We start from the raw sequence: 19,175 nt of genomic DNA, 5'->3' as shown, positions 1-19,175 counted from the left end.
GTTATGTAAGAATCACCAAGGGTGGTTATATGAGGATCACCAAAGTCTTCAGGGAAGTTGCCCTGCCCACCGGCTGAGGGCAACTTTCCTGAAGCCACTACTTGTCCTGTGGTCCCAGGAGTCTTCCTGACCTCCACTCCCCCAGCCCAGCTTAGGACGAAGCTTCAGAGGCTCTGTATTAAATGCCTGGCTGAAACTAAAACAAAAAACAAACAAAAAAATTTTTTTTGAGATGGAGTCTCGCTCTGTTGCCCAGGCTGGAGTGCAGTAGCATGATCTCAGCTCACTGCAACATCAACCTCCCGGGTTCAGGCGTCTCTCCTGCCTCAGCCTCCCGAGTAGCTGGGACTACAGGTGTGCACCACCATGCCCAGCTAATTTTTTGTATTTTTTAAAAGAGATGGGGTTTCACCATGTTGGCCAGTTTGGCCTTGAACTCCTGACCTCAGATGATCTGCCTGCCTCGGCCTCCCAGAGTGCTGGGATTACAAGCATGAGCCACCGAGTCCAGCCTAAAATACTTTTTTTTTTTTTTTAAATGAACTGACAAAGAGCACAGAAGACAATTATCACCACTAAAAAAAAAAAAAGCTGCTCTGAGATGCCCTCAGTGGCTTTGTTTACTGACCAAACCCTTTTACTTTCAACATTGCTTTCAATCCCTTCTGCTCTCAGTTTGACCCTTCTGGTCCAAACTGTCCTCAAAGGCCTGGACGACAGGTTCATACTTCATCTTCTGCTTCTCCATCTGTCCTGTGGACTGTCTAATCAATATCACTGGCTCCCCCCTCCTTTTAAGTCCAAATTCCTTAAAAAGGAATCCAAGATCACAACAATCTGGCCCTGACTGATACTTTCCAACCTATTCCCTGCAGCAAGCTTGACTTCCTGTGCCCTTGTTTAGCAAACCATCCCTCAATCTGAACTGCTGACCTGGGTTCACCTCCCTGGGTAAGGCCTACCCAAATTCCAAGCACCCTCAACTACAGGTTATTTCCTCTCTCTGGACACTTGTCACATAATCATGTCTGGTCTTTCACTCTTTTGTATTTTCACATGAGGTCTTATTTCCCCAAAATTGATAATAAGTGCATCAAAACAATCACTAAGCTTTATACCACTAAAATCAGCTACTGTGCAACCCAAAAACAGAACTGCAATTCTGGTAGATAATCAGTATATATTTTTGAATAGCACTAAGAATAATCTGTATACATAGGCATTAATTTATCTTTCACAGACCTAGGGCATAAACAGCAAAATTTATAAGGGAAAGATGTCTTTGTGAATATGATAATTTAAAACTTAAATCTGTTCTTTTATAAATTTTAAATGATAACAAAAACATCAGCTTACAAAAAAGGAAGATTCCCTACTTCAGTGCAGGGTACCCAAATCTTTTAGAGACCAAACATCTTCTGTGAATTATCATTTACTGTGATTTTCTACAGTTTGAATTTAAACTCATATTAACAAATTCAACAGTTAGTAAAATAAGTGTCACAAAAGTATACATTTTGCAGCTTCCCAAGAAAAATATCAATATAAAAGGAGAGATGGAGATGGAGGAGACTACCACACACACATAAATCTTTGCTAGAAACCAAGTGTCAGCGTATTTTTAAAACACACACACACAGAGAAAGAAAAAGAATAAAAAAGAATTCAGAGAAGGAAACAAAAGCATTTGTCTCATGAGCATTCTGAGTCTTCTGTCCATCTCCCTGCTAGTGGCGACCTAGCTCCTTGTCGGCAGGGACCCAGTCTTAGTTATCTACATATCCTTAACATCTAGCACAATCCCTGGGACAGGGAGATTCAAGAATTCTTGCCTGAATAAAATAAATGCATAAGCCAATAACAAATAAAAATTAAGGCACTCATAATGGAAAAGATTTTCATAGCTTAAAGAAAAATTCGATTACACAAGTTAGCCATGTTGAATTTCACATTGCAATGCAGAGGCAGGCTCTGTGTCCCCTTACCTGATGCACAGGCACTTTCTGCGGGGTGTTCTGGGGTGATGGGTGGAGCTGTGCCCAAGGCTGGTGATGAGGGTGTGGGGGTGAAGACTGGTGGTGCAAGCCCGGGTGGGGCTGCAGTGGAGGACAGGTTGGCAACTGCTGAAAAGACGGCTGTTGACCAGGATGTTGTTGGCCAGGTATCAGTCGTTCCTGGATTGCTTGTGGGTCTCCAAGGCCAACACCAGGACAACCATTTGGCCTCATGTGCCCAGTCAACTCCCTTGGTGCCGAGGATATGCCTATAAATGGACGAGACTGCTGCATGTTTCTGGGGCCCATATTCCTCTGTCCGATTCCCATGGCACCAGGGGGCTGGTGAGATGGCTGAGGATGGGGCATATTTGGATAACTGCCAACTTCCATTGGTATCCCAGCACTTCCCGGCCTGACTTGTGGAGGAGGAGTGCCTGCTGGATTACTCATTGCTTTCATGGGTGACATGGGAGGTGGAGAGGCATAAGTTCCCTGAGGCTGTGAAGGATGCATAGTTTGTGTGTTCATTTGGTTAAGTGAGCCACTGGGGTGGATGGGCTGCTGGTGCATTAGTCCTTGACCACTGTTTGATGGGAATCCTACAGCATTGGGGTATCTTGGTACGGACTGATTCATTGGAGTATTATTTGTAAGGCCTAAATTTTGATTCATCCCTGTATTGTTAACTAATCCCTGATTTAGGTTACTGTAAGGATATCGAGAATACTGCCCTGAGTTGTTTATAGTAGGAGAGGGGACTGTCTGGCTCCGAGAACTAAAGTTAAGGGTTTGTGGCCTAACAGCCCCTTGTTGGGGAGGATTCGGGGAGAATCTGGGACTGTGGGCAACTGATTCTCCATGGAGAGCAGTAGGGGGGTGGTGATGGAACTGCTGCACCGAGTGACGCAAGGAAGGTGCCATGCTGGGATTCTGCTGGGGCACGTGGGACAAGTGGCCGGGTCCTGAGGTGGCAATAAAAGGATTTCCCTGATTGAGGCCCTCTTGGCCTTGGGAAAACTGGCTCATCCTCTGCTGTGGCTGACCATGCTGCTGCATGGAAAAATCCCCACGTGCCATATAGCTGCCCATCTGCTGCATGTGCTGAGGGTGGCCCTGTGCAGGGGGCCCTGACGGAGCTGGCTGTGGTGGCTGTGGTTGTGGCTGCTGCTGCTGGTAGGGGGCTCGTATCTGGTCTGGTACCTGAACAGCCCTGGGGCCCCACATGGAGCTGCTGTCCACAAAGGATTGCCCATGCCTCTCATTCTGCATGCCAGGGTAGACACCCATCTGACCGCCACCACTGCCACCATGGGGCACCTGAGGAACGGGTGGGGTGTGATACTGCGAGTGCGGAGACGCGAGTCCGTTCCCAGGGGTGTTGCTCATCATTCTGTTCGGCTGATCCATCAGATGCATCTTTTGTTGTTCATACTGATTATAGTGATCAAAATGTGTCAGCTTTGTTTGATTTTGATTAGTAGAAGGATGATGAAGGGATGGCTGTAAAGAGGCAAAGCCTTGGTCTATTGGCATTTGCTGACCCATAGGATTTACTGGATTTTCCGGGTAACCACATTCTCCGAGGCCTTCAAGACCTTCACTGAAAATATTCCCATCCTCGCCAAAAAGACTCATCATTCCTGGATCTGCCATCTTCTTCCAACACACGGCTCCTCCAAACCACAGCTCAGGAGCTTGCCTGTGCTTCACTTCACTGAGGTGTTTGCCCTCAAAGCCTATAATCCTTAACTAATCTTCTTCATGTCATTCCATATTTCTTTAATTCTCTTGGACCCTGCAGTGTCAGGCAAAGTCTGGATATAGGTCCTAGAAGGGAGTTAGGGGTGGGGGAGAAGAAGGAAGAAAACAAAGAATTAGGATCCGATGATAAAACTGCCAGTATTTTGTACATCTGAATTTGGTCCCCATCAACAATACCAATCTAGCTCCCTCACTGAGCTGTATTTTATAAATTTAGTTCACTTTAAGAGAAACTCATTAGTTTCTACCAGAAGCATCATTATGATCAGTTACTTAGAAAGCAAGCAAAACACTAACCTTAACCTTAAATTAATCCATTCACTACACTTCCTAGCGTTCCATTCTTGAATGGAACAGAACAAAAGAACACAACATGAAGCAGCAGCAGCTGCCACAGCAGGCAAGCAGATGTATGAATATAGCCAAGCAGCTCATCTGCTGAACTAAAGCCCTGGAAATGCTCTGGTTACCAACAGCCCGCCCTTAACCTTATTCCCCTGAGCAGTGTAATCAGATGAGCAACAGCAGCACCAAGGGCTGTGAAAAGCTCAACTTAGTTAAATTGACTAGAGGATTATACAAATACCAAAATCGGTCATTTCATACAAATTAGATATTTACAGCCCACATACAACTATTTAACTGCAACAGAGGCATCTAACAAGAAATTGTTCATAATGATGTTGAAAAGCAACCTTGAGAACAGTACAATAAATACATAATTTCATTATGTTTAAAGGCAGAAATATATAAAATTCAGAAGAAGACTAAAAGAAAAGCTTTCATTCTCCAAGAGGACCAATTTCACTCATGGCTCTGAGCCTACCATGGTCCCAGTCTGCACTGACACAGAGCAGCCCAATTACCAGGCTCATTATTCACCCGCAGGCACGCTGGGCTCTGGTGGACCAGAATCCCATGTGATCACTCAAGAGGAAACTAGTTGAGTGGATACTTTGTAGACAATGACTATTCTCATAACTAGAAACACAACTTTCTCCAGAACTGACAATTATTTTAACAGAATAAAGTTCAAAATATGCTCTCTTCACCATTGCCTTAAGTCCTTTTGGGATAAGGCAGGACCTAAGCAGGTAGGGAGACAAGTGGGCAGGCACTTGTGTTCGCACCCTACGTGCTTCCAGTGCACAGTATACACTATGTAACATGTTGCATTTTATTCAAAGTCTTCCTAACGACCCTGTGTCAGATTAAAATAACTAATTTAAAGAATGCTTTAACAATCTAAACAGGAAAGTGTTTTTGTTGAGCGCTAATTAAATCAACGGCCTAATAAAGAACTAATTCATATAGAGAAAATGACTGAAATCTCAAACATCTTTGGAATTTCACTCATTTTTTTCTCTTTTATAAGGATATTAAGCATTGTGTGATACTAGTCCACTTGAAAAAACAGTATCTTGAAGAATTTCCAAAGTGATGCTATAAACAGGCACACTCATAAATTCTACTGACACGCTTCCATAAGAGCATGGGAATGAACAATGGGCTAACCAACACTCCTGAGAACTTACCAGTAAGACACATAAAAATTCTGTTTCTGCCTGCCCTATTCTAACACATTCCTAACAAGGGGAGAATTTTGCTTACAGAAAATGTAAACAACATTCCTGTTCACTGTCAGAACTACAGACATAACACCTGAGAGGGTCTCCAGGTCTGTAGTTTTCAGGTGACAGCTGTCAGCTAAAGTCAAAGGTCTCTTCACTCCGCCGCTAACTGCCATGAATTTTCTGATCTACTTTCTCCAAATGCAGAGGTCAGATGGGTGAAAATAAGGTGAACATGAAAGCCATTTTACTGAAAACATGCTGCTTTACTATGCAACTATTTTAAAATCCAAAATAAAGAGAAGTAGACATCTCCAGTGCCAGTTGCAACAAATATTCATAAAATTAAATACACTCCTAAGAAGGCTAAGCAGTCAGTTGTCATTTATTCAAGGCTCATTTTAACTTTGAAAGAAATAAATACTGGAATGGACTTGATAATAGCTTAAACCAGCCATGCAGACCAACCACTTACCAAAACAACCTTTCAAATTAGCTTAAGGAAAGTCACATCTACATATGTGTCCTGGGGAGCAGCTTCATCCTCCAGGGTCTGCCAACTGTTACAGGAAGAAATGCTACTGACTGGATGGGGCTCCAGGCCAGCTCCAGGTAAAAGTGATCCCAGAGGGAGTGGATGGCTTAGCCCACTGGTGACCTTCTGTTGCAAGTCCACTGAGCCCAGAGGCAGAAAGGCAGAGCCAGATCAAGCTTGGAGAAGTGGCGATGAAGTTGGTGCTTACTTTTTATCAGCTTAAGATTCAGAAGAAGGACAAGTTGCCTAACAGCATTAGTAGGGAAAAAACAGCCCTCCCTGACAGTAACCATATTGTCCCTTGGCTGTACTCCTCTTCCTGTTCCCTACACCCTTCTACTAAGTGTCCATCTCCCATAGGCATGAAAAACACCAGCATTATATGGTATCAACTAAGCATGTCGCTCACCACAACTACAATCATGCTCAGGTAAGGTCCACGCAGAGAAGTTCAAAAACTGGCTTTGTAGTCTATCATTAGTGACCACTCACTGGGACAGCCACCAACGCCTTCCTGCCCCTTTTCTGACCTCAAGACCCAGCTGGCAACTATGCCAGGAATCCATCTGGTAGCTGCATTTCATATTTCTGATTTGAGCTAATCTAATTAATTTGTTTTGGTCCTTTTTTTAAATTTGATCAAGACCATCTGAAAGCCCACTTTCCCAAGTCGCAGCTGCAACGTATAATTTTGTGTTTCTATAAAAGATATTCATTCAAAGCCCTATTTTGAAAGCTTCTCCCTTGTCTACAGACAATATCTAGATTTTCTGTGTCTAGATGAACGCTGTTCAATGGGCCACAAATGCGAGCCATCACATGTAATTTTTAGTTTTCTAGTAGCTACATTTTAAAAGTAGACCAAAAGAGTGAAATCCATTTTATCAATTTCTATTTAACCCAATAAATGCATAATACTGTCATTTCAACAGGTAATCAATATGAAAAAATGAATAAGCTAGTTCACATATTTTGGTATTGAGTCTTTGAAACCCAGTATGTAATTTATACTTACAGTATATCTCAATTCCTATTAGCTACATTTCAAGTGAAAAAATGTACATACGGGGCTGTGGCTTCCATACTGGACAGCATAAAGTATTTAAAAAGAAGAAACAGAAATAACAAATTAGCAATGACATTTTTTTAAGTCTCACAATTATCACCTGGGTAATAAACATTCGAGTTGCATTTATGTTTTATTTGGCTTTACATAAAAATTAACTCTCAAATCACAATCATTTATTCAAAATGTATTTGAATATTTACTGAGCACTACTGTGATGCAGGCACTAGTCTAAGAGCTGGAGAGAGATCAGTGAATAAAACAGAATTCCCTCTTGTCCTCATGGAGCTTATATGTCTGTAAATGATCAATCTCCTAAATAAGAACTAAGATTCAGGGCTTATGTTATTAAAAACATCGGTTACCATTTTACAAAATACTCCTCAGTAACTTCTGATAAGGAATAGTCTAACTAAATGTGAGAATATGTGGCAAACGGTACAGATGCATATAATGGAGACATAGTAATTCCAGTTTCTACTCAGTGCCCTATTGGCTAGCATTTTCTGAGATGTGAACGAAAGGACGGTTCAGAAGATGCATGTGTTTGGGGGTGAGGAGGAGTCACAATGAGATCACTCAACTAACAGAATCATCAACATTAGAGGCACACTGTGAAACCAATTACAAACATTTTAGAGTTAGCAAGCACTCTGAAGACCTTCTAATCCAAATCCCTCCTCATTTAACTGATGAAAAAAATCCTTTTATAGACTGAGAGGAGTAAACTTCTTCTACAAAACATTTTGGTGACAGTTCCCAAAGATGAAAGAAATGAATGACTGAAATGGCAGCTTACTAGCGAGGACAAAATATTAAAGGCCTACATCAAGTCTGTTTTATTCAGAGAATCACTAAAACAATGCTGCCATCATCAAATAGAAGTGAATTTCCTTTCCAAAAATGTTTTGAAATTATACCATATATTACTTTTAGGAAACAAGCATATATCAACACCAAATTGGAGCCACTGGTAAATTTTACTGGAAAATAGCCAAATGAAAAATGGGCACATCTAAGCACAGAATCAATGATAAAAGCAATGGGTGTGCAAGAAACCAAGATGAAAGAAATGTCACCGAAAACATTAATATTTTGAAAAAAGTATATGTATATATAAAATTTGTTAATCATAACTCATTTAAAATTTTTACTTATTTTATATATAGTGATTTTCTGACCTTTCAAAACAACATAAACAATTATTTACTACACTCTTCTCAAAGTAGAATGGTATTTGTATAGCTGAGTTTTAATTTGGTAGTGACACAGAACCTTTTTGTGTTACAGGTATGGGCTAGAAACCTAGCAAGAGATAGGCGAATATATACCATCTTTTGCATGCAAAGTATCCCCTATAGCTCAACCACTATACGTCCAATTGTGTAAGTAAAATGTCATCCAAGGGAAACTTTTTTGATAAACAGCCAACAAGTGGGCAACAGTGAAATCATAGAATATTGCCTATTGGAACCTGAAGACTATTTTGCTGTTTATGGTTTGAATTTGTTCAAAATCAAATTTCAAATAGAAATTTGTTCTATTCAAATTTCTCTCTTCTACCTCCAAAGAGCGTAAGGTATAGAACACAGCTGTGGTAATGATTCTGGGGATGAGGGTGGAGCATGAATCAGAATTTCCAAGGAAGCATCGTGCAGCTGAAAAAACAGCACATCACAACCCTCATCATAACCCATGGAGACACCTCTCAATCATCAAGGCTACAAAACATATCAAGAGGGGCAAAGAATCCACACACTGGTAGGTGGACAGACCGAAGATAAAGGGTTCACACTGCTGAGTTTCCACTCAAAGTGAAAGTCCTTTCAGCTAGATCCTGAAGCCAGTTAACAGCAATCTCCTCCCCCTGCCCCACCCACAACCCAGCCCCCGACAGCCACTTGGGAACATCTAGCAGGGCCAATGCTTGCTGGTGAAGAAGATATCTATCCAACTGACAAGAACCTGGATAAAGAATCAGGAAGTGCCCCCCAAGTCACCAACACCAGCATATCAGTTCACCACAAAGTATTTTCCGTATTTGCTTCATGGGTCAAATGATGCCCTTCCTGAACCCCCTGGGTTGGCCAGCGGGGCCAAGACCACGTTTTCTTCCTGGTCAAGACCACATTTTCTTCTTCATTAGTATGCTAGGACATTGCCAATACTCTATGACTGTGCTGTGTAATCCAGCAGCCACCAGCCACATGTTGCTATTTAAACTACTTAAACTAAATAAAACTTAAAATTCAGTTCCTCAGTCGTACAGGTCACATTCAAGTTCTCAAAAGCCACATGTGGTTGGTGGCTACCTACTTGATAGTGCTTATAATGAACATTTCCATCACTGCAGAAAATTCTATGGATAGCACTCCTATGTATTTCTTCTTAGAGGTAACATGTTTTAACAAAGCCTGTATTAAATAGCAGCAATCCTCTTTCATAAAAAAATATTTTCTCCTCTTTCGGAGATTAGTATTCTTTTAAAGGTCCATATTTACCCTTTGGGATGAAATACATGGTATGTTTCCATATATCATATTTTATGTTAACTATCCTTACAACCTATGTCTCCTTTCTGTATTATCTCCCAACATATATTCCTATTTCTTCATAAATAATTTTCAGTCTGTTAGGAATAATTCTCAACTATACAAAATTCAGAAAAAGATTAAGAAAAAAAAAAAAAGAAGTATGTGAAGTCCTTCTAAGGTCTGTTTGTCCCCAAGCATCATATTAAAAATAAAACCATAGAAAGAAATAAGGATTGCACTGGTAACCTCCATTCATATTACTAGGTTATCTCCCATTTTGCTGATATTAACAGAAGAGACATATTTTTTTTTAATTTTTATTATTATACTTTGAGTTCTAGGGTACATGTGCATAACGTGAAGGTTTGTTACATATGTATACTTGTGCCATGTTGGTGTGCTGCAGCCATCAACTCGTCAGCACCCATCAACTCGTCATTTACATCAGGTATAACTCCCAGTGCAATCCCTCCCCCCTCCCCCCTCCCCATGATAGGGAGACACATTTTTAATAAGGAAAACCACTGACATCGTATAGGGCAACACTACGCCTTATGTTAGCAATCCCTATGACAGCAACATCATCCCCATCTACCTCTTCGACCTAGCCAAAAAATGAGAAATAAGCCTAGATCCTTCATCATTCATTTAAAAAATATTCAAGGTTAACAGACACTGTGTATACAGTGTTGAACGAAACAGATGTGGCCCTGTCTTCATGCAGCTCGCAGTTTGAATAAATGCCCCAGTACATCCCACATATTCAGTGCATTTCCCAACCTGCTAATGCTCTCTCCCAGATATTTATGGGTCTACCTCCTCCTCCCTGTTTACACTAGCTCTGAAGTAATCAGGCCTTCATGGTTTAGTGAACCACAAAAAATTAGAAATCTAATCGGTTCTCCCAAGTCCGGTCTCAACGCTTTCACACTACCAACTGAATGATCTTATAAAACACAGATTACATCATACCGCTCCCTGATTAAAATCCTTAAAGGACCTCCCATAGCTTTCAGGTTCCACTCCAAATGCTCCAGCATGCTTGAAGGTATTAATAATCAAATCCTTATTGACCTGTCCATTTTCAACTCCCTTAACTCCCTTCCCTCTGTCCCCTGAAGCACTCACAAACACCCCCATTAGATATAGCAAACTACTGAAAAGTTTACCAACCATCCATCAGCTATCCCATACTTTCTTCGCCTTCACACCCATGGTCTCTTCTCTGGCCTCCTTATCCCCTCACTGTACAACCTGGCCTCTTTTTTATCTCAGTTCCTTTGTTATAACCCATCTCTGGAAGCTTCCTGACCCTCAACCCTCCCTCTTCAGGCTGATTCCAAAGCCCTCAACTGGCACTAGCACCACATCAACATGAGCAGAAGCTACAAAAGTGCCAAGCACCCTACTGTCCTAATGTGTTCAGCTCCCTCTCTTTCTGGAGACTGGACCCTGGCCATGTGAAGTGGAGTCCTGAAAGACAGGACCCCTGGCACCCCTGGGAGCTGGTAAGAGACACAGAGTCTCAGGCTCACCTCAGACCTCCTGTACCAGAATCTGCCTTTTATTAACAAGGGCCCCAGGTGATTCCTGTGCATGTGAAAGTTTGGGAAGTCCTGCTCTCAGACTCTGAGCTCCTCCTATAGCATAGCACACACTGACCACTCGGTTAATATAAGGGATCAACAACAAATGACACGTGTTACAAATAATATTACAAAGTAATACAAAAATATGTCACTAAAAGAAAGAAGTCTTGACATTTGCATCTGACAAATAAACAATACTGACTTCATTCAAAGAATTATGAACAGCCCTTAGTGAAAAATTTAATCTGTAACAGTTTACAAGGAGCGGGTATCTAAAGATGGTTAATTTTAAAGATATGCCCATCTGTTTGCCAATCATTTGTGCAAGTCAAAAAAATGCAGTTAACATTAATATCTAATGCTATGTTACATAACATACTATTTCACAGGTTTCTTGCAGAAATCTTTCAGTTATTTCTACATAACTTTGAAGAGTCTGGATATTCTGAGTAGCCTTTATGATTAAAAAAAAAAAGTTGTTCTTCTGTTCCTTCATGCAGTATTGACGCTAATATGTTTCCTTTCAAGGCAACCAATGAAATAGCACTTGGCTAACAGCTTATACTAAGTGCATGCCCACAGCACTAGCTTTTTCCTAAGTGGTCAAAAGGAGTATATTACCCCATATATAAGTTATGCCACAAAAGCACAAGGATCATGGAAATTTATGTCCTTTAGAGAATGGCCTTTACACCCTGCAATTCAAAATTCAAATACCACTCTCTGAAGCTAACTCCTAAAAGCTAAGCCCACTGAGAAGGTGGCCAGCACCTTGACCCTAACGTGGAGACAGCTGACCTGCTGCCCCAGCGCAGACACCAAGAAAATATGTCCAGCAGGGTCTTCATTCCATGTACACAACATGGCCTAGCAACATATGGGCACACATTCTAATAGCACCTGAAGCACTCAACATTGTATGGCAAAACAGAAATGATGACAAACATGTATCCATATATACCATATATCTAGGTGTAGATCAAATATGTAGCTATGTAAAATATGTGTATCTATCCCATATCTTTTTTTTTTTTTTAAGAGACAGCGTCTCACTCTGTCACTGAGGCTGGAGTGCAATGGCACAATCACAGCTCACTGCAGTCTCCAACTCCTGGGCTCAAGTGATCCTTCCACCACAGCTTCCCAAGTAGCTGGGACTATAGTTGTGTACCACCACACCCAGCTAAAATTTTTTTTTTTTTCCCCTGGGAAACAAAGTCTCATTATGTTGCCCAAACCGGTCTTGAACTCCTAGGCTCAAGCAATCCTCCTGCCTCGGCCTCTTAAAGTGCTGGGGTTACAGGTATGAGCCATCGCACCAGGTCTCATATCTTTTGAATGTTATCCTAATTAATTGTAATATGATAAAGAAGAAAATCAAATGAAGAGCTAGGTCTAGAAATAAGTAAATGAAAATTTTTAAAGTAACTTATTTTGGACAGGAAAAAAATTAAATTTCAGAAATATATTTCAACCCACCTGGCAAGAATGCTTACAGTGCAGACTTATGGAAGAGTCATGTACAGTTTACAAAATTTGCTGATTGCTAGTATGTATCTTGCTTAATATTATAAAATATCCTGAGTTTTGTAAAGCCCAGGGCGGTGTATAAAGGTCAATGACACCATGTTTATTAGCCTGATTTTTAAAAATCACCATTAGGAAAGATTTTCCCACTTATTCTAGACTTATTTCAAGCTACTGACTTGACATACACACACAGAAGCCTACAAAAAGTGAGGGTGGAACAGAAGGAAGGGAAGGAAGGAGCTGCCCTGTGGCCATGCTCTGTCTGGGGACCCCCTGGCAATCACCAGCTCCTATAAGGCTGACACTGAACCTCTAGAGGAGGAGGCAGAGGTGAGGCAAGGGCAAGCATGCAGAGGGGCCGAGAAAGCAGCAAACAGCCAGCTGCTCTTGTAAGAAGCATGCACTTCGTGTACTTACTGCAGTTGTCACTGATTAACTAACTGATTTGGCAATTTCCTACATTCTTTTACATTTTAAAAAATTTCTGGAAAGCTGAAAAGGGATCTTTTTTCATATTCCAGTGGAGTTAGAAGTGTACTCAATCCTGCCTGGTTTGAAAGGAAAGGGATAGAAAGGGTGCAAACAATCTTTTCTGATATACACCACCAACATTCTTTTCCTTAAAGGGAAAAAAAAACAAACAAACAAACCCTGCACAACATCAGAACTGAAAAGAATTTGTCTATTCTCTTTGCTAGAGCAGTGCACATGTGATAGGAAGGGAGACTTATCCATCATGAATAAACCTGAGCACAGGACAGGCAAAGCATCACAGCATACCAATGGCAGGGTTCACACAAGGCGCTCCAGGGCTTTCAAAGACCCATGCCTGTTAAGGCAATGCAAAAAAGAAATAACAGGAATTATAAAAATTCAGATTTCTATCAGGGAACAAGCAATACAAACGGGAGTTCAAACTGTAAAGGAAGGTTGAGATCTTTGGAAGAGTATTAGAAAAAGTATTTTGGAAAACTGCACCCAATCTCAAAAAGGTAAATCTACAGGAAGAAAAAAAAAAAAAAAAGAAGAAAACAAATGTAACTTATTCGGTGACTATGATACTAAATTTTGGTTTCAAATCAAGTTATATTTGACAAAGGAGACGGAATTAAGGCTGAAATACAGAGTTAACAGTTTCACATCTGATATTTCACAATCATTTCAATTTATAACAAATTTGGGAAACATTTTTTCTATGCAGTAGTCCCCCTTCATCCTGGGGATATGTACCAAGACCTCTAGTGGACACTCAAAACCATGCACAGTACCAAACCCCATTGCTGTCAGTTGGAACACGTTTCTATCCATGTCTTCCACCCACAAATTTAATGTATTTTCCATCTTAACTAAGCACCTATCAGGCACTGTGGCTGTAACTTTTGCAGTTTGTGGTACAACAGCAAAATTAGCACAAATTTGTTTTTCCTTCCCCACAATTTGACAGAAGACTCATTCTTACCACAAATAATACTTGCGATTTATTTATAAGGTGTATATCTCAATACACAAACTTTTTTCTTTCTTTACGAGCTTTCACCTTTCCATTTAAAAGAAGCATTTTCCTGTTTATCTATGGCATATCCAAATCTACTACTCTTGCACTCTGGAGCCATTCTGAAGTAAAACAAGGGTGACCGGAACACAAGCACATTGACACTGCCACGGTTGACCTGATAACCATAAGATGGCTACAAAATGACTGATGGGCAGGTAGCATCTATAGCGTGGGTATGTTGGACAGAGGAATAATTTATGTCCTGGATGGGACAATGCAGGTCAGTGAAAGACTTCATCATGCTACTCAGAAGGGCACACAATTAAAAACTTAGGAGTTGTTTATTTCTGGAATTTTCCATTTTTCTTTCTTTTTGAGACAGAGTCTCACTCTGTCGCCCAGGCTGGAGTACAGTGGCACCATCTCAGCTCACTGCAAGCTCTGCCTCCCAGGTTCACGCCATTCTCCTGCCTCAGCCTCCCGAGTAGCTGGGATTACAGGCGCCCATCACCACGCCCGGCTAATTTTTTGTATTTTTAGTAAAGACAGGGTTTCACCATGTTAGCCAGGATGGTCTCAATCTCCTGACCTCGTGATCCACCCGCCTTGGCCTCCCAAAGTACTGGGATTACAGGCGTGAGCCACCAAGCCCGGCCTCCATTTAATATTTCTATACCAAAGTTGATCGCAGGTAACTGAAACCGCTGAAACTGAAACCATGGAAAGCTGAAACTGAGGCGGGGCAGGGGGTCTACTGTACCTACATTTATCATAAATGCAAGTAGGTTCTACAACGCCACCATAATCAAAACTATAAATATCATACAGTGAAACATGCCATCTTTTGGCCAAATTAAATGTCTTCATTCATATTAGCATATGATAAAAGACAAAGTTTTATCCACAAACTCTGTATATTTAACTTAACATCTTCCTACATCTTCAACAAAGGTTCAACCCCAAACTGGCCTCTCTCCTTATTCCCCAGCAGTCATCTGGGTTTCCTTCCTCCAGACAGTCGTGTACTGGCGGAAAACTAACTTCAAGAAACATCTTTTATAATACTATCAGTAATTAACCCACAAGTTACATCTATGTTTTTTAAAACTATAATACAAAGCATTTTGTAACAAATTCTTTTATTACTTTTTTTGCACCACTATGCTATTCTACATCATTGAGCACTGACAGTAATGACATGCCTCTGGCTCACATATTTTCCCTAAAAATCATTTGACTAACCAATTCTAAGCAGTTTATACATATGAGTGTACAAGACTCTTGATACTAGGACAGCATTCTAACTTGTAGGTAAACTTCAGATTTCAGTTTGAAAAAAGATCACACTTAAGTAGTCACAAATTTCTACATTGTGTCCATTTTGATCACAGATCAATATTTAAGTACACATCAAGTTAGCAAAGAGAATGTAATGTAAGAAAAAGTGCAGTGAGAAGACAAGCTATTACCAGACATGACATTTGTTTTGCATAATGAGAATGATGAAAATAATTTAAGTCTACCTATGAAGCTTTGAATTTTGTACTTGGTTTAATCAAAGATTACAAAAAGAAGCAGGCACCTACTCAGTTTTAAAATACAGTGTTTACTAAGGCCTAAGACTGCTGCACCCACTCATCTATACGATCTTAATGAGTTTAACTACCATAAATCAGTTGATAATAAAATTATGACCCAGATAAGGAAATCTAAATAATTAGGTTTCATCAGGGATAATACCTGCATCATACTATACCTACCCACATTTTCAAGTTTCTTCCCCCATACCTGCTGCATCTCCAAACATATCAAATTCCCTACTTTATGCCCATTTCTCAGAAATCATTTGAAATGTCACTATCCCATTAAATAAATCTGAAGACTATAAATAAATGTTTGGCAAAAAAAAAAAAAAAAAAAATGTTCTGACAGACCACATATCTAAATTTTCTACTTCCAAAGCACACTCACAAGCACCCTATGCTTTGGTTGGGCGCCTGTCTGGAGCTCTCCGTGTTCAAATGCCACATTTCCTCAGCCCCAAAATCCTGCCATCCTAAGACAGTGAGATAACTTATGGCAGAAGTTCTTAAATACCACTTTGTACTCAAAATTGCTTAGATCATCATATCCAAATAACTTTTACTAGCTACATACAAACTGGTTATTTAGTAACTTTTAACCTTTCAGAATCATGTATAACACTTGTAGAATAAATCTAATTTTTCTGTTATTGACACTGGGGTCTACTTGAGGGTGGAGGGTGGGAGGAGGGAGAGGAACAGAAAAGATAACTCTTGGGTACTGGGCTTAATTCCTGGGTGATGAAATAATCTGTACAAAAAAACCCTGTAAGTTTATCTATGTAACAACCTTCACATGTACCCCCAAACTTAAAAGTTAAAATAAATAAACCTTGTTATCTTAATTTTGAAAGAATTCTTTTTCATTTTTTCATATATTTCTTTGAAAAAATGATATCTTGTTTAAAGGTCAACCTGTAAATACAGACTATATTTCAATATTTCTTTCATCATAAAACATTTCAATGTCCCCATTATATCTCTATAAATGTGCACAGTGTCCCCAGGTAGGCAGGCACATCAAGACCTTGCTCATTGCAGTGGGCCGAGATAGTGCCATTGCTCTCCAGCCTGGGCGACAGAGCGAGACTCTGTCTTAAAAAAAAGAAAGACCTTGCCTTTTATATCTCTCACTTGTACCCCCAATGCCAGACACAGTGCCTTAAAATAGCTGTGGAATTAGCCATTACCTAACATCTCAGTATATCACTAACACTCCTTCCTCCTGCCACAAAAACATGGAAGAGTCAATGACTGTATGGGTTCCTTAAGACTTTATTCACATAAGTGAGGGTGGGTTTTGGATTGGGGTGGGGAATTAAAGCATCTTCCATCTCTCCGCTAATACTATACCATTCAAAAGGACTGCACACTGATGATACCTTTCCAGCTTTACAATTCCTTGTTTGTGTAGAGACCTGTTCCAGCTTTCAGAGTAGAACCTCCAAGGTAACATGGTCTGGCAAATTTCCCATCAACAGGGTCAAAGAATCCACAGTTTTTAAGCTATGCTTTTTTAGAGAGTTGCGCATTTTACTTAACTGTGGAGCACAGACTGGAAGAGAAAGGTATGAGACTGGAGCCAGGAAGACAAATTCAAGGGCTCATACAGGAGTTCGGTAGAAGACGATGGTGCTACAAAGAAGGAGACAGATATACTCAAGAGAGAGACTTCTTTCTGGATGAAGGAGAGTCTGGGATGATAACGAGGACTGTGACTTGAGTAACTGAGCAGATGGTAAAAACCATTCACTGAAATGTGGGGAACAGGAGAGAAGCAGGATTTATTTATTTGGTATGGAAGAGAGGTATAGAAAAAAATTCACACAGAGCTCTCCAGGAGACAGTACAATATGAAAGTAGAGAGCTCAAGAGAGAATGCTGAGCTGAGATATGGCCATTTAAGTCACTGACAAACAAAAGGAAGACAAAGTTGCAACAGATGAGGTCAACCCAAAAGCATATTTAGAATGACAAGAGAAAAGAGCAAGGACAGAATCCTGAAGAATATTAACACTCAGAGGGCAGGCAGAGGAATCAGCCAACAAGGTAGGGGCAAACACCAAGAGAAAGCTTTAAGAAGGAAGTGACCAACTAGTTCAAATGCTACAGAGAAAGCAGCAAGGTAAGACAAGTGTCCATCAGATTCAACAAGTTGGATATTAACTCTGTTAAAAGTAGTTACTATGGGCTAGGCATAGTGGCTCATGCCTGTAATCCCAGCACTTTGGGAGGCCTAGGCGGGGGGATCACTTGAGGTCAGGAGTTCAAGACCAGCCTGGCCAACATGGGGAAACCTCATTTCTACTAAAAATACAAAAATTAGCCGGGCAGGGGTGGCACACGCCTGTTATCCTAGCTACTCGGGAGGCTGAGGTGGGAAGATCCCTTGAGCCTGGGAGGTCGAGGTTGAAATGAGCCATGATTGAGCCACTGCACTACAGCCTGGGCAACAAGCAAGACCCTGTCTCAAAATAAATAAATAAATAATAAAATAAAATGTGGATAATAATAGTATTTTTTTTTAATTTATTTATTATTATTAAACTTCAAGTTGTAGGGTACATGTGCACAACGTGCAGGTTTGCTACATATGTATACTTGTGCCATGTTGGTGTGCTGCACCCATCAACTCGTCATTTACATCAGGTATAACTCCCAATGCAATCCCTCCCCCCTCCCCCCTCCCCATGATAGGCCCCGGTGTGTGATGTTCCCCTTCCCGAGTCCAAGTGATCTCATTGTTCAGTTCCCACCTATGAGTGAGAACATGCGGTGTTTGGTTTTCTGTTCTTGTGATAGTTTGCTGAGAATGATGGTTTCCAGCTGCATCCATGTCCCTACAAAGGACACAAACTCATCCTTTTTTATGGCTGCATAGTATTCCATGGTGTATATGTGCCACATTTTCTTAATCCAATCTGTCACTGATGGACATTTGGGTTGATTCCAAGTCTTTGCTATTGTGAATAGTGCTGCAATAAACATACGTGTGCATGTGTCTTTATAGCAGCATAATTTATAATCCTTTGGGTATATACCCAGTAATGGGATGGCTGGGTCATATGGTACATCTAGTTCTAGATCCTTGAGGAATCGCCATACTGTTTTCCATAATGGTTGAACTAGTTTACAATCCCACCAACAGTGTAAAAGTGTTCCTATTTCTCCACATCCTCTCCAGCACCTGTTGTTTCCTGACTTTTTAATGATCGCCATTCTAACTGGTGTGAGATGGTATCTCATTGTGGTTTTGATTTGCATTTCTCTGATGGCCAGTGATGATGAGCATTTTTTCATGTATCTGTTGGCTGTATGAATGTCTCCTTTTGAGAAATGTCTGTTCATATCCTTTGCCCACTTTTGGATGGGGTTGTTTGTTTTTTTCTTGTAAATTTGTTTGAGTTCTTTGTAGGTTCTGGATATTAGCCCTTTGTCAGATGAGTAGATTGCAAAAATTTTCTCCCATTCTGTAGGTTGCCTGTTCACTCTGATGGTAGTTTCTTTTGCTGTG

The 19,175-nt window shown here is 40.6% G+C and overlaps 1 protein-coding gene across 7 annotated transcripts in view; it reads right to left on the bottom strand.

Annotated features, from left to right (window-relative positions):
• CHD7 (chromodomain helicase DNA binding protein 7) overlaps positions 1-19,175 on the bottom strand; it is a 193,372-nt gene that overhangs the window by 121,099 nt on the left and 53,098 nt on the right. For 5 of the 7 annotated variants that reach the window (XM_038000468.2, XM_073018108.1, XM_073018107.1 and 2 more), the window contains exon 2: positions 1,986-3,824. The exons of 1 other annotated variant lie outside the window; for it this stretch is intronic. In XM_038000468.2, coding sequence (XP_037856396.1) covers positions 1,986-3,650 — 1,665 coding nt within the window. In that variant the 5' untranslated portion in view covers positions 3,651-3,824. Of the gene's footprint in view, positions 1-1,985; positions 3,825-5,804; positions 8,780-19,175 lie in introns of those variants that run through there. One more of the 7 variants, XM_073018106.1, reaches the window with a different exon arrangement.

This window comes from Chlorocebus sabaeus, chromosome 8, assembly GCF_047675955.1.
Source record: "Chlorocebus sabaeus isolate Y175 chromosome 8, mChlSab1.0.hap1, whole genome shotgun sequence".
Classification (NCBI taxonomy): Eukaryota; Metazoa; Chordata; class Mammalia; order Primates; family Cercopithecidae; genus Chlorocebus; species Chlorocebus sabaeus.
This window is presented reverse-complemented; position numbering and strand designations above follow the sequence as displayed.